This window comes from Scyliorhinus torazame, chromosome 6 (genome assembly GCF_047496885.1).
Source record: "Scyliorhinus torazame isolate Kashiwa2021f chromosome 6, sScyTor2.1, whole genome shotgun sequence".
Classification (NCBI taxonomy): Eukaryota; Metazoa; Chordata; class Chondrichthyes; order Carcharhiniformes; family Scyliorhinidae; genus Scyliorhinus; species Scyliorhinus torazame.
Genome location: NC_092712.1, coordinates 166,823,296 through 166,838,318, shown reverse-complemented (window position 1 = coordinate 166,838,318; position 15,023 = coordinate 166,823,296). Strand labels below are relative to the sequence as shown.

Here is a 15,023-nt window from a genome sequence, read left to right as displayed (position 1 = left end):
AGCTTGAACCACGTGGCGGTATCATAAAGATACCTGGCGACTCATGAGCAAAGGTGACGTAAACAGAGCAAATAGACTAAAGTTAAAAAGAGCAACAAGGAGGAATGCCGATGTCTTGGCCTTCGCTTCTCTGATTGCACGGCAGCGCATTTTGCTGGAGTGGCAGTCGGCAGGCCACCTGGGGTAGCGGCTTGGTTGGGTGACCTGTACGACTTCCTGCGGTTGGAGAAGATAATCAAAGAACAAAGAAATGTACAGCACAGGAACGCGCCCGTCGGCCCTCCAAGCCGTGCCGACCATGCTGCCCGACTAAACTACAATCTTCTACACTTCCTGGGTCCGTATCCCTCTATTCCCATCCTATTCATGTATTTGTCAAGATGCCCCTTAAATGTCACTATCGTCCCTGCTTTCACCACCTCCTCCGGCAGCGAGTTCCAGGCACCCACTACCCTCTGTGTAAAAAACTTGCCTCGTACATCTACTCTAAACCTTGCCCCTCGCACCTTAAACCCATGCCCCCTAGTGATTGACCCCTCTACCCTGGGGAAAAGTCTCTGACTATCCACTCTGTCTATGTCCCTCATAATTTTGTAGACCTCTATCAGGTCGCCCCTCAACCTCCGTCGTTCCAGTAAGAACAAACCGAGTTTATTCAACCGCTCCTCATAGCTAATGCCCTCCATACCAGGCAACATTCTGGTAAATCTTTTCTGCACCCTCTCTAAAGCCTCCACATCCTTCTGATAGTGTGGCAACCAGAATTGAACACTATACTCCAAGTGTGGCCGAACTAAAGTTCTATACAGCTGCAACATGACTTGCCAATTCTTATACTCAATGCCACGGCCAATGAAGGAAAGCATGCCGTATGCCTTCTTTTTAAAAAAAATAATTTTTATTAAAGGTTTTCATAAAATATCAAGAACAAAATGAGAAAGAAAACAGAACCCAACAGGGTTAAGTACAAAACACAAATCTAAAAAAGCAACCCCCCAAACCCCTCCCTCCCTGTACCTAAATAATAAATTAACATTAACAGCCCCGACTTAAGACAACAGGTGTATACACCCCCTCAGACCCTTCCAGTGTAAATAACATAAACAAAAATAAAGTAAACCCCCCCCAACCTGAGCTGCTGCTGCCATTGACCAATGTCTATCGTTCTGCCAGAAAGTCTAAGAACGGTTGCCTAAAGAACGCTTGTACCAACCCTCTCAAGGCGAATTTCACCCTCTACAATTTAATGAACTCTGCCATATCGCTGATCCAGGATTCCACGCTTGGGGGCCTCGTATCTTTCCACTGAAGGAGAATCCTTCGCCGGGCTACCAGGGACGCAAAGGCCAGAATTCCGGCCTCTTTCGCCTCCTGCACTCCCGGCTCCTCTGCCACCCCAAATATTGCAAGCCCCCAGCCCGGTTTGACCCTGGATCCTACCACCCTCGACACCGTCCTCGCTACGCCCTTCCAAAATTCCTCCAGCGCTGGGCATGCCCAGAACATATGGGTGTGATATGCTGGGCTCCCTGAGCACCTAACACACCTGTCGTCACTCCCAAAGAACCTGCTCATCCTTGTCCCGGTCATGTGTGCCCTGTGCTGCACCTTAAACTTGTATGAGGCTGAGCCTTGCGCATGAAGAGGAAGAGTTCACCCTCCCTAGAGCATCTGCCCACGTCCCCTCTTCAATCTCCTCTCCCAACTCCTCCTGCCACTTACCTTTCAACTCCACCACCGAGGCCTCCTCCTCCTCCTGCATCACCTGGTAAGCTTCCGAGATCTTCCCCACTTCCCCCCCCCCCCACCACTCCACCCCCCACAACCCCCACTCCTCCCCCCCCACCCACACCCCCCACTCTTCCCCCCCCCCCACTCCCCCCACTCCACCCCCCACTCCACCCCCCACACTCCTCTCCCCCCCCCCCACCCACACCCCCCACTCCTCCCACCCACACCCCACACTCCTCCCTCCCCCCCCCACCCACACCCCCCACTCTTCCCCCCCCCCACCCTCCGAGAGCACCCTGTCCTATACTGTGTGTGGCAGTAGCCGTGGGAATTCCACCACCTGCCGTCTGGCAAACGCCCTTAACCTGTAAGTACCTGAAGGTGTTCCCCGGGGGGAGCCCGTACTTCTCCTCCAGCTCACCCAAGCTCGCGAACTTCCCGTCCACAAACAGGTCCCCCAACTTTCGTATGCCTGCCCTGTGCCACCCCGAAAACCCTCCACCTGTTCTTCCTGGGGCGAACCGGTGGTTCCCCCGTAATGGGGTCCATGCAGAGGCCCCGATGCCGCCTCCACTGCCCCCAAATTTTGAGGGCCGCCACCACCACCGGGCTCGTGGTATACCTCCTTGGAGGGAGCGGCAGCGGCACCGTTGCCAGCGCCCCCAGAGTCGTACCCACACAGGACGCCCTCTCCAGCCTCTTCCATGCAGCCCCCTCCCCCTCCATCACCCACTTGCGCACCATTGTCGCATTGGCGGCCCATTAGTACCCACAGAGTTTGGGCAGCGCCAGCCCCCCCCCCCCCCTATCTCTACTCCGCTCCAGGAACGCCCTTCTCACCCTCGGAGTCCCTCGCGCCCACACAAACCCCATTATACTCCTGTTAACCCGCCTGAAAAAAGCCATCGGGATAAACACGGGGAGGCACTGGAACAGGAACAAAAACCTTGGGAGCACCGTCATTTTGATTGACTGCACCCTACCCGCCAGGGACAGCGGCAACGCGTCCCACCTCTTGAACTCCTCCATTTGCTCTACCAGCCTTGTAAAGTTAAGCCTATGCAGGGCCCCCCAGCTCCTGGCCACCTGGACCCCCAAATATCTGAAACTCCTCTCCGCCCTTTTTAGTGCGAGCTCGCCAATCCCCCTCTCCTGGTCCCCTAGCTGAACTACGAACAGCTCGCTCTTCCCCATATTGAGCTTGTACCCCGAAAAGTCCCCGAATTCCCTAAGCATCCTCATTACCTCTGGCATTCCTCCCACCGGGTCCTCCACATACAGCAGCAGGTCGTCCGCATAAAGCGACACCCTATGCTCCTCCCCACCCCGCACCAACCCCCTCCAGTTCCTCAACTCTCTCAGTGCGATAGCCAGGGGTTCAATCGCCAGTGCGAAGAGCAGGGGGGACAGGGGACACCCCTGTCTCGTCCCTCGGTGCAACCGAAAGTACTCGGACCTCCTCCTATTTGTGGCCACACTCGCCATCGGGACCTCATACAACAGCCTAACCCACCTGACAAACCCCTCCCCAAACCCGAACCTCTTCAGCACCTCCCACAGGTACCCCCACTCTACCCTATCGAAGGCTTTCTCAGAGTCCACCGCCACCACTATCTCCGCCTCCCCCTCCCTCGCCGCCATCATGATAACGTTCAAAAGCCTCCGCACATTCGCGTTCAACTGTCTCCCCTTCACAAACCCTGTCTGGTCTTCATGGATGATCTGCGGCACACAATCCTCAATCCTCGTGGCTAAAACCTTCGTCAGCACCTTGGCATCTACATTTAGCAAGGAAATCGGTCTGTAAGACCCACATTGCAGGGGATCCTTGTCCCGCTTCAGAATCAAGGAGATCAGTGCCCGGGACATTGTCGGGGGTAAAGCCCCCCCCCCCCCCCCCTTGCCTCATTGAAGGTCCTAACTAACAGCGGGCCCAACAGGTCCATATATTTTTTATAGAACTCGACCGGAAAACCGTCTGGCCCCGGTGCCTTCCCCGCCTGCATGCTTCCTATCCCTTTGATCAGCTCCTCCAGCCCAATCGGGGCCCCCAGTCCCGCCACCAGTCCCTCTTACACCTTTGGAAACCTCAATTGGTCCAGGAAACGGCCCATCCCTCCCTCCTCCCGTGGGGGCTCGGATCGGTACAATTCCTCGTAGAAGTCCCTGAAGACCCCATTGATGCCAACCCCACTCCGCACCACGCTCCCTCCCCTGTCCGTAACTCCCCCGATCTCCCTAGCTGCGTCCCGCTTCCGAAGCGGATGCGCCAGCATCCGGCTTGCCTTTTCCCCATACTCGTAGACCGCCCCCTGGGCCTTCCTCCACTGCACCTCCGCCTTCCTGGTGGTCACCAGGTCGAATTCGGCCTGGAGGCTGCGCCTCTTCCTCAACAATCCTTCCTCAGGTTCTTCCGCATACTTCCTGTCTACCCTCACCATCTCCCCCACCAGCCTCTCCCTCTCCCCCCACTCCCTCCGCTCCTTGTGGGCCCTGATGGAGATCAGCTCTCCCCTCACCACCGCCTTCAGTGCCTCCCATACCATCCCCACTCGGACCTCCCCGTTGTTGTTGGTCTCCAAGTACCTCTCTATACTTCCTCGGACCCGCTCGCTCACCTCCTCGTCTGCCAACAGCCCCACCTCCAAGCGCCACAGCGGGCGCTGGTCCCTCTCCTCCCCCATCTCCAAGTCCACCCAATGCGGGGCGTGGTCCGAAATGGCAATTGCCGAATACTCAGTGTCCTCTACTCTCGCTATCAGCGCCCTACTCAAAATGAAAAAGTCGATTCGAGAATAAGCCTTGTGGACATGTGAGATGAATGAAAATTCCCTAGCCCCCGGCCTTGCAAATCTCCAAGGGTCCACCCCTCCCATTTGGTCCATAAATCCCCTCAACACTCTAGCTGCCGCCGGCTTCCTACCAGTCCTAGACCTGGAGCGATCCAGTGCAGGATCTAACACCGTGTTAAAGTCTCCCCCCATTATCAGGCCCCCCACTTCCAAGTCTGGGATCCGACCCAACATACGCCGCATAAAACCCGCATCGTCCCAGTTCGGAGCATACACATTGACCAGTACCACCCTCTCTCCCTGCAACTTACCATTATGTACCTACCGCCATTATCTGCCACAATGCTCGACGCCTCGAATAACACCTTCTTTCCCACCAAGATCGCCACCCCTCGATTTTTGGCATCTAGCCCAGAGTGAAACACCTGACCTACCCACCCTTTCCTCAGTCTTACCTGGTCTGCCACCTTCAGGTGTGTCTCCTGGAGCATAACCACATCCGCCTTGAGCCCCTTCAGGTGCGCGAACACGCAGGCCCGCTTAACCGGCCCATTCACTCTCCTTACATTCCAGGTTATCAGCCGAATCAGGAGGCTAACCACCCCCCTCCCCCGCCGACTAGCCATGACCTCTCCTCGGCCAGCCACGCGCCCGCACCCCACACCCGGCCCGTTCCCCACAGTGGCATACCCCCGTCTTGACCCACCCCACTCGCTCCAGCTCCTCCTTGGTCTTAGCAGCAGAAACAATCCTCGCTTCCCCGCCCCGGTCCCACCCCCCCCCCCCCACCCCCAGTCTTCGGCGCGGGAAAAAATCCCGCGCTCGCAACCTACCAGGCCCCGCCACCAACCAAAACAGTGCCCAACCCGCCCCATCCACCCTCCCCAACCCGAAAGAGAAAAACACAAGAGAAAAAAGAAACCCAAAACAATGCAAAGGCCCCCCCCCCCCCACCGAACCAAAAATAGCCATAACATATCCACCGCAGTCCCCAATCGCCTATCCCGACCCTTAGTCTGTGTCCAGCTTCTCGGCCTGAACAAAGGCCCACGCCTCCTCCGGAGACTCAAAATAATGGTGCCGGTCCTTGTAGGTAACCCACAATCGCGCCGGCTGCAACATGCCAAACTTCACCCCCTTCCTGTGCAGCACCGCCTTCGCTCGATTGTACCCGGCCCTCCTCTTCGCCACCTCCGCACTCCAGTCCTGATATATCCGAACCTCCGCGTTCTCCCACCTGCTGCTCCTCTCCTTCTTGACCCACCTGAGCACACATTCCTGATCGACGAACCGATGGAACCGCACCAGCACCGCCCGCGGAGGCTCGTTAGCCTTGGGCCTCCTCGCCAACACTTTATGGGCCCCTTCCAGCTCCAGGGGCCCCTGGAAGGACCCCGCTCCCATCAGCGAGTTTAACATGGTGACCACATAGGCCCCCACGTCCGGCCCCTCCAGCCCCTCCGGGAGGCCCAGAATCCGCAGATTCTTCCGCCTCGACCGATTCTCCATCTCCTCGAACCGCTCCTGCCATTTCTTGTGGAGCGCCTCGTGCGCCTCCACTTTTACCGCCAGGACTAAGATCTCGTCCTCATTGTCAGAGATCTTTTGTTGAGCCTCTCGGATCGCCACCCCCTGGGCCGTCCGTGTCTCCAGCAGCTTATCAATAGAAGCCTTCATCGGCTCTAGCAGGTCCGTTTTAATCTCTCTGAGGCAGCGCTGGATACCCTCCTGTTGCTCATCCGCCCACTGCCTCCACGCTGCCTGATCTCCGCCCGCCGCCATTTTGTCCTTCTTCCCTCCCTTCTTCTGGTCCACCACCACCTTTTTTGTCACCCCGCGCCTAGTTAAAGTCATATACTGGCGGGGAGCTATTATTAACTCCTTCCCACACCAGGAAACATCGAAAAAGTGCCCTTGGGGGCCCTGAAAAGAGCCCAAAAGTCTCGAGAGGGAATCCTTTTGGCAGTGTTCGCTTCATCAATCTGCCCCAAAATGTCTGTGGAAACTCCTGAAAAAGGTCTAGGAGTCCGTTCCAGACGGGAGCTGCCGAATGCGTGACCTACTCCTCCATGGCCGCCACCGGAAGCCTCATCCCCGCTTCTTCAGTGGCCCTGGTGAGATCTTTTCACAGTTGTTCCCTCTGCTGTTAGAATTCACTTTTGATAAAGGCCCTCAGGTCAGTTTGCAGCTTTAAGCTTGCCCTTCCCCCGCCTGCATGCTGGAAGAGGCCCTGTTTATCCTGTTGCAGCCAAGTCTTTTACTGTTTCTGCCGGGTCTGGTCGCCGAAAGACACAACATTCCTGGGGGACACTGTCAGGGGAATGTTGCAGTCTTCTTGCCACACCGGGAAATGTCAAACAAATGCCGTGGGGGCCCTGTAAAAGAGCCCAAAAGTCCGTTCCAAGCGGGAGCTACCGAATATGCGACCTAGCTCTGCATAGCCGCACCCGGAAGTCATGCCGTATGCCTTCTTGACTACCTTCTCCACCTGTGTTGCCCCTTTCAGTGACCTGTGGACCTGTACACCTAGATCTCTCTGACTTTCAATACTCTTGAGGGTTCTACCATTCACTGTATATTCCCTAACTGCATTAGACCTTCCAAAATACATTACCTCACATTTGTCCGGATTAAACTCCATCTGCCATCTCTCCGCCCAAGTCTCCAAACAATCTAAATCCTGTTGTATCTTCTGACAGTCCTCATCACTATCCACAATTCCACCAACCTTTGTGTCTTCTGCAAACTTACTAATCAGACCAGTTACATTTTCCTCCAAATCATTTATATATACTACAAACAGCAATGGTCCCAGCACTGATCCCTGTGGAACACCACTAGTCACAGCCCTCCAATTAGAAAAGCATCCTTCCATTGCTACTCTCTGCCTTCTATGACCTAGCCAATTCTGTGTCCACCTTGCCACCTCACCCCTGATCCCGTGTGATTTCACCTAAAGTATGAGTTAAGGGGCTCAGCGGGGAGTTTGAGAAAAGGTGGGATATGTCGGTGATCGTGTTTGAGGAGCTGTTCGTCGCAGGGGGAGGGGAAAGGTGAAAAGGGGGGGGGGGAAATCTGTATAGACTGTATAGATGATTGTTGGGAAGTATGTTTCCCGGGGTGTTTATTTGCTGTAACCTGTTTTGATACATGTTTGTAATAAAATACTTTTTTTTTTTTTTAAAAAGAGGATGGAGGAACAGAGAGACCTGATGCTGCAAGAAAAAAGTAAACAGGATCCTTGGCTTTATTAACAGATGACTAGAATACAAGAGCAAGGAAGCTGTGCTAAACCTTTATACAATACTAGTTCAACTAAACTTGTGTATTGCATTCAATTCTGGGCACCACACTTTAGGAACAACATCAAAGCCTTAGAAAGAGAACGCAGAAAATGTACTAAAATAGTACGAGGACTTCAGTTATGTGGCAAGACTGGAGAAGCTGAAGTTGTTCTAATAATAATTTTTATTAGTGTCACAAGCAGGCTTATATTAACACTGCAATGAAGTTACTGTGAAAATCCCCTAGTCGCCACACTCCGGCGCCTGTTCAGGCACACAGAGGGAGAATTCAGAACTCCAAATTACCTAACAAACACATCTTTTGGGACTTGTGGGAGGAAACCAGAGCACCCGGAGGAAACCCACGCAGACACGGGGAGAACGTGCAGACTCCACACAGACAGTGACCCAAGCCGGGAATCGAACCTGGGACCCTGGTGCTGAGAAGCAACAATGCTCACATTACAGTGCCACCATGCCGCCCCTCCTTAGATCAGAAAAGGATAAGATTGTAACGGATTTTTCAAAATTACGAAACTGCGACAGCACGGTGGCATAGTGGTTAGCACTGCTGCTTCACAGCGCCAGGGACCCGGATTCAATACTGATCTTGGGAATTGTCTGTGTGAAGTTTGCACATTTTTCCCGGGTTTCCTCAGGGTGCTCCAGTTTCTTCCTGCAGTCCAAAGATGTGCAGGTTAGGTGGATTTTTCTTGAATTGATTTACGGGATGTGGGTGTCACTGGTTAGGCCAGCATTTGTTGCCTATCCTTATTTGCCCATCAGAAGGTGGTGGTAAGTTGCCTTCTTGAACAGTCCCCAAGGTATAGATACAGTGCAGTTAGGGAGGGAGTTCCAGGATTTTAACCCAACGACAGTGTAGGAACGGCACATTTCCAAGCCAGCGTGGTGAGTGGCTTGGAAGCGAACCTCCAGATGGTGGGTTTCCCCAAGTATCTGCTGCACCTGCTCTTCTAGATGGTAGAGGTTGTTGTTTGTTGCTGTCTAAGGAACCTTGGTGAGTTCCTGCAGTGCATCTTGTAGATGATACAGACGGCTGCCACTGTTCGTCGGTGGTAGAGGGATTGAATATTTGTGTAAGGGGTAGCAATCAAACAGGCTGCTTTGTCCTGGTTTTTATCAAGCTCCTTGCATGTTATTGGGGCTGCACTCATCCAAGTGGAGAGTAGTCCATTACACTCCTGACTTGTGCCTTGTACATGGTGGACAGGCTTTGGGGAGTCAGGAGGTGAGTTTGACCTGCTCTTGTAGCTACAGTATTAATATGGCTAGTCCAATTCACTTTCTAATCAATGGTAACCCCCAGGATGTTGATAGTGGGGATTGAGCAATGGCAATGCCATTGAATATCATGGGGCGATGGTTAGATCATCTCTTGTAGGAGATGGTCATTGCCTGACACTTGTGTGGCACAACTGCAACTTGCCATTTGCCAGTTCAAGCCTGGATATTATCCACGCCTGGCTGCATTTGTACATGGACGGTTTCATTATTTGATGAGTCGCAGATGGTGCTAAACATTGTGCAGTCATCTGCGAACATCTACTTCTGACCTTATGATGGAAGGGAAGTCATCGATGAAGCAGCTGAAGATTGTTGGGCCTCGGACACTGAGGAACTCCTGCAGTGATGTCCTGGAGCTGAGATGATTGACCTCCAACCACCACAACTATCTTCCTTTGTGCCAGGCATGACTCCAACCAGCGGAGAGTTTTCCCCCTGATTCCCATTGACTCCAGTTTTGCTGGGGCTCTATGATGCCACACTCAATCAAATGCTACCTTGATGTCAAGGGCAGTCACTCTCACCTCACCTCTGGCATTTAGCACTTTTGTCATTGATGGAACCAAGGCTGTAATGCGATCAGCAGCTGAGTGACCCTGGCAGAACCCAAACGGAGCGTCCATGAGCAGGTTATTGGTGAGTAAGTGCCACTTGATAGCACTGTTGATGACTCCTTCTAGCACTTTGCTGATAATGGACTGTAGACTGATAGCGCAGTAATTGGTTGGGTTGGATTTGTCCTGTTTCTTGTGTACAGGACACCCCCCCGGGCAATTTTCCACATTGCCAGGTAGATGCCAGGTGTTGTCGCTGTACTGGAACAGCTTGGCTAGGGAGGCAGCAAGTTCTGGAGCACAAGTCTTCAGTACTATTGCTAAAATATTGTCAGGGCCCATAGTCTTTGCAGTATCCAGTGCCTTCAGCCGTTTCTTGATATCACGTGGAGTGAATTGTATTGGCTAAAGACTGACATCTGAGATGCTGAGGGCTTCTGGAGGAGACCGAGATCGATCACCCACTTGGCACTTCAAGCTGAAGATTACTGCGAATGCCTCAGCCTTTTCTTTTGTACAGATGTGCTGGGCTCCTCCATCATTAAGGATGGGAATATTTGTGGAGCCTCCTCCTCTACCGAGTTGTTCAATTGTCCACCATCATTCACGGCTGGATGTGGCAGGACTGCAAAGCTTAGATCTGATGTATTTGTTGTGGAGTCGCTTCACTCATTCTATTACTTGCTACTTATGCTGTTTGGCACACAGATAAGTCCTGTGTTGTAGCTTCGCCAGGTTAGCACATAATTTTTAGGTATGCCTGGTGTTGTTCCTGGCATGCCCTCCTGCACTCTTCATTGAACCAGGGCTTGGTGATAATGATTCAGTGGGGGGATATGCCGGGCCATGAGGATGCAGATTGCAGTTGTACAATTCTGCTGCTGTTGATGGCCCACACCACTCATTGATGCCCAGTCTTGAGTTAGTAGATTTGTTCGAAGTCTATCCCATTTAGCACAGTGGTAGTGCCACACAACACGATGGAGGGTATCCTCAACGTGATGACAGGACTTTGTCTCCACAAGGACTGTGCGGTGGTCTCTTCTACCAATATTGCTATGGACAGATGTATCTGCAGCAGGCAGGTTGGTGAAGATGAGGAAGATGAGGTCAGGTATGTTTTTCGTTCTTGTTGGTTCCCTCACCTGCAGTCCCAATCTAGCAGCTAAGTCCTTTAGGAGCAGGCCAGTTTGGTCGGTGTTGGTACTAACGCGAGCGGCCTACTAGAGATTGGCTATACTAATTGCCCCTTAGCATCCGATGGTTAGGTGGGCCTAGGTAGGCTGTTCTTTTGGTGGGTCGGTGCTGATCCGATGAGCTGAATGGCTTCCTTCTGCACTGTAGAGATTCGATGATTTTGGAAATGTAAATAAAGAGAAAACGTGTTCCGGCGACAGATGAATCAGGAACGGGAGAAAGCAGATTTCATTAGACAGGCTGAGGAACCTGAGACAACATGAGGAACTGTTTGTTTTTTTGTTTGTTTTTACACAAAGTTTTGTGATCTGGCATGCAAAACCTAAATAGGCAATGGAACAAATTCAATTCTCAAAAGACTTGAAGGAAAATATGTCACAGAGCTATGGGGGAGAAAACAGGGTAGTGGGATTATTTGGCTAGGTCTACCAAAGAGTCAGCTTTGAATTTTACTTGGGAACAGGGAACATAATGCATTGCCAAAGAATGGCTTCTGCAGAGACAAACAGCACATTTTACTGGAAAAATGAATAAATATTTGAAGCAGAGGACGATACAGGACTATGCAGAGGGTCCAGGCAATGAGATTAATTTTAGAATGCTCAAGTTTTAAAGTGCTCTAGCAAAGAACATGATAGGTTAAATAGTTTTTTTTCTGAGCTACAAACTTCTATAGTCCCTTTCTTGAAAGGTGTACAAAATTAGGATAATGCTGCGAATGTGAAACTTGACAATATTGGTGTGTTTTGTTTTAAACTATCTCCTTTATTTTCGATAAAAAAGAAACGTACTAGAATAGGTTTGGTGAGATCATACTAACCTCTGCCTGGACACAGGCCCATGTTATTTGGCTGTCATCGGGAAAGAGACGCAGGCCAAAATCTATAGGAAATTAAGTGCTAGTTTTCACATCATAAAACAGAGAAGAACATCTGGGCCTTTCTGGAAAAAAGAGCGAGATTTCTTAGCCATTCCACTGGCGGGATCTTCAGTCCTGCAGAAGCTGAGTCCCACGGAGGATTCCTTGGATGCAGGACAGGTGAGTCATGCAAGAGCCCAAAGACTTTGGTAAAACTGGAAAATGTTGCCAGCAGCCAGTGGTTCACCAAATCCACCGTGGGAAAAACACACAGCAGGTGAGCCAGAAATTCCAACCACAGACTTTGAGACTAGTGACCAGAAGAGGCCAAAACAGCTGCTACTGTTAAGCAGAGGAAAAGACTATTTTGTGTTAGCCATTGAGTGAGATTCCAAGGAGAACTGTTTTTCAGTTCAAAGAGTTGTAGCTTGTGGAAATTTAAGAACCAAGAAATGGAGAAGCCAGGGTGGGCATTGCTGCTGGAGGTCAGTTCAGGGATACTCAGAACACAAAATGAAGGAACTTTCAAAAGACATTTGAAAACTTGCCCTGGTGCAGAAGGGAGACGAGCATGCAGATTGTGGGACTTAATCTACAAGGCTACATTTCTGCTGAAAGCATGATGCAACGTACAAATGGGTCATAAAGTATTTTAGTTGAGTTAATTGGTTAGTGGGAGAAGTACCTTTTTTGTAGTTTGGTACATCAGCTCCCACTTAAGTAATGTTCAAGTAGTGCTGATTTAAATTTGTTCATTACACAGTAAGTCTTAAAACATGAAATATCACAGTACGATTCTTTTGAGCAGTCGCTAAGAAATGTATGTCTCTTTTTAAAAGGGATTTGTCTCTCTGGGGATTATAACAATTCATTTATTAATATATGTTAGGAGGAGCACTGTGGTATTAGCCAGTTTAAAAATATGCTTACCCAGTTTTTGACTGATTCACTGCACCTGCAAGCAACTTCACGGTCTCAGGATTGGATTCCATGCCATTACGCAAATTCAAAAATCTTCTGACAAAGTCTTCAGATGTCATATATCGCTCTCCATTCTTCTCAACAGTTGCATACTGAAAAGAACAAATCATTTTTCATTACTATATAATAATGCATATCGCTTGGGCAAAGTGCTTTAACTCCCAAATTATTCTCACTACGAACATTTCGTGACATGGTTCCTCGGTATAAATAACACTTGCATATTTTTCCTAAATTAAAAAAAAATTCTTTCAAGACATGGGAGAGTCACTGGTTAGGTCCACATAAGTTGCTCAGCTCTAATTGCCCTTGAGATGGTAGTGATGAGCATAAGCTGACTTCTTGAACTGCTGCAGTCCACTTGCTGTGGAATTAGGAAGGGAGTTTCAGGTTTTTGACCAGACGACAGTGAAGCAACACAAGTTTGCAGACGACACCAAGATGAGTGGTAAAGCAAAATGTGCAGAGGATACCGGAAGTCTGCAGAGGAATTTGGATAGGTTAAGTGAATGGGCTAGGGTCTGGCAGATGGAATACAATGTTGACAAATGTGAGGTTATCCATTTTGGTAGGAATAACAGCAAAAGGGATTATTATTTAAATGATAAAATATTAAAACATGCTGCTGTGCAGAGAGACCTGGGTGTGCTAGTGCATGAGTCGCAAAAAGTTGGTTTACAGGTGCAATAGGTGATTAATAAGGCAAATGGAGTTTTGTCCTTCATTGCTAGAGGGATGGAGTTTAAGACTAGGGAGGTTATGCTGCAATTGTATAAGGTGTTAGCGAGGCCACACCTGGAGTATTGTGTTCAGTTTTGGTCTCCTTACCTGAGAAAGGATGTACTGGCGCTGGAGGGTGTGCAGAGGAGATTCACTAGGTTAATCCCAGAGCTGAAGGGGTTGGATTACGAGGAAAAGTGGAGTAGACTGGGACTGTACTCGTTGGAATTTAGAAGAATGAGGGGGGATCTTATAGAAACATATAAAATTATGAAGGGAATAGATAGGATATATGCGGGCAGGTTGTTTCCACTGGCAGGTGAAAGCAAAACTAGGGGGCATAGCCTCAAAATAAGGGGAAGTAGATTTAGGACTGAGTTTAGGAGAAACTTCTTCACCCAAAGGGTTGTGATCTATGGAATTCCTTGCCCAGTGAAGCAGTTGAGGCTCCTTCATTAATGTTTTTAAGATAACAATAGATAGTTTTTTGAAGAATAAAGGGAATAAAGGGTTATGGTGTTCGGGCCGGAAAGTGGAGCTGAGTCCACAAAAGATCAACCATGATCTCATTGAATGGCCGAGCAGGCTCGAGGGGCCAGATGGCCTACTCCTGCTCCAAGTTCTTTATGTTCTTATGTTTTAAATAGACTAAGGAAAAAAGTATCCAAATTAAATGTTGCTTCCTTAAGAGTACGAGACTAGGGAATTAATAATACGAAAAAAGGAAATGGCAGAGACTTACAACATCTGTCTTCACGCTAGAAGACAAAAAAAGCATCCCAAAAGTAGCAGAAAATCAAAGGGAAAAAGCAAGGGAGGAATGTAAAACAATCACTATTGATGGAGGAAAACTAATGGGGCTAAAGGCTGACAGACCCCTGGACCTGATGGCCTGCATCTGGGTCTTAAAAGGATAGTAAATGCATTGGTTGCAATTATTCAAAATACCCGAGAATCTGGAAATGCCCCAGCAGATTGGAAAACCACAAATCTAACACTTGTATTCAAGAGAAAAGGAAGATATGTATCAGTAAACTGTAGGCCAGTTACCCTCGCATCTATTACTGGAGAAATGCTGAAATCCATTATTGAAGAAGAAAGAAAATTGCTAAAATATTTTTACGTAATCATTTATGAAATAATGCTTGACAAATTTATTAGACTTCTTGAAGGATGTAAAAGCAGGCTGGTTAAAGAGAAACTAGTTAATAATAATAATAATAATAATAATAATAATAATAATAATAATAATCGCTTATTGTCACAAGTAGGCTTCAATGAAGTTACTGTGAAAAGCCCCTCGTCGCCACATTCCGGTGCATGTTCGGGGAGGCCGGTACAGGAATTGAACCCATGTTGCTGGTCTTGTTCTGCATTACAAGCTAGCTGTTTAGCCCACTATGCTAAACCGGCCACTCCAAATATGGGGAGCGGGCTTCTCTCACCCGGGACCGGGCCAGAGAATCGCCGAGACTGGCGCGAATCAAGCCACACTGCTCCGACTCCGGTCCGCCGATTCTCCGGAGAGCGGAGAATCGGCGCCAGCGCGGTTGGCGCGGCGCCCGGTTGGGGGCCGCTCTACAGGCCCCCCACCCGGCGA

At 50.0% G+C, this 15,023-nt stretch overlaps 1 protein-coding gene across 1 annotated transcript in view; it reads right to left on the bottom strand.

The window, feature by feature from the left end:
* slc25a13 (solute carrier family 25 member 13) overlaps positions 1-15,023 on the bottom strand; it is a 470,724-nt gene that overhangs the window by 350,585 nt on the left and 105,116 nt on the right. Inside the window, exon 2 of the mRNA XM_072510240.1 lies at positions 12,653-12,795. Within this exon, the coding sequence (XP_072366341.1) occupies positions 12,653-12,762 (110 nt within the window). The 5' untranslated portion in view covers positions 12,763-12,795. The remainder of the gene's footprint in view (positions 1-12,652; positions 12,796-15,023) is intronic.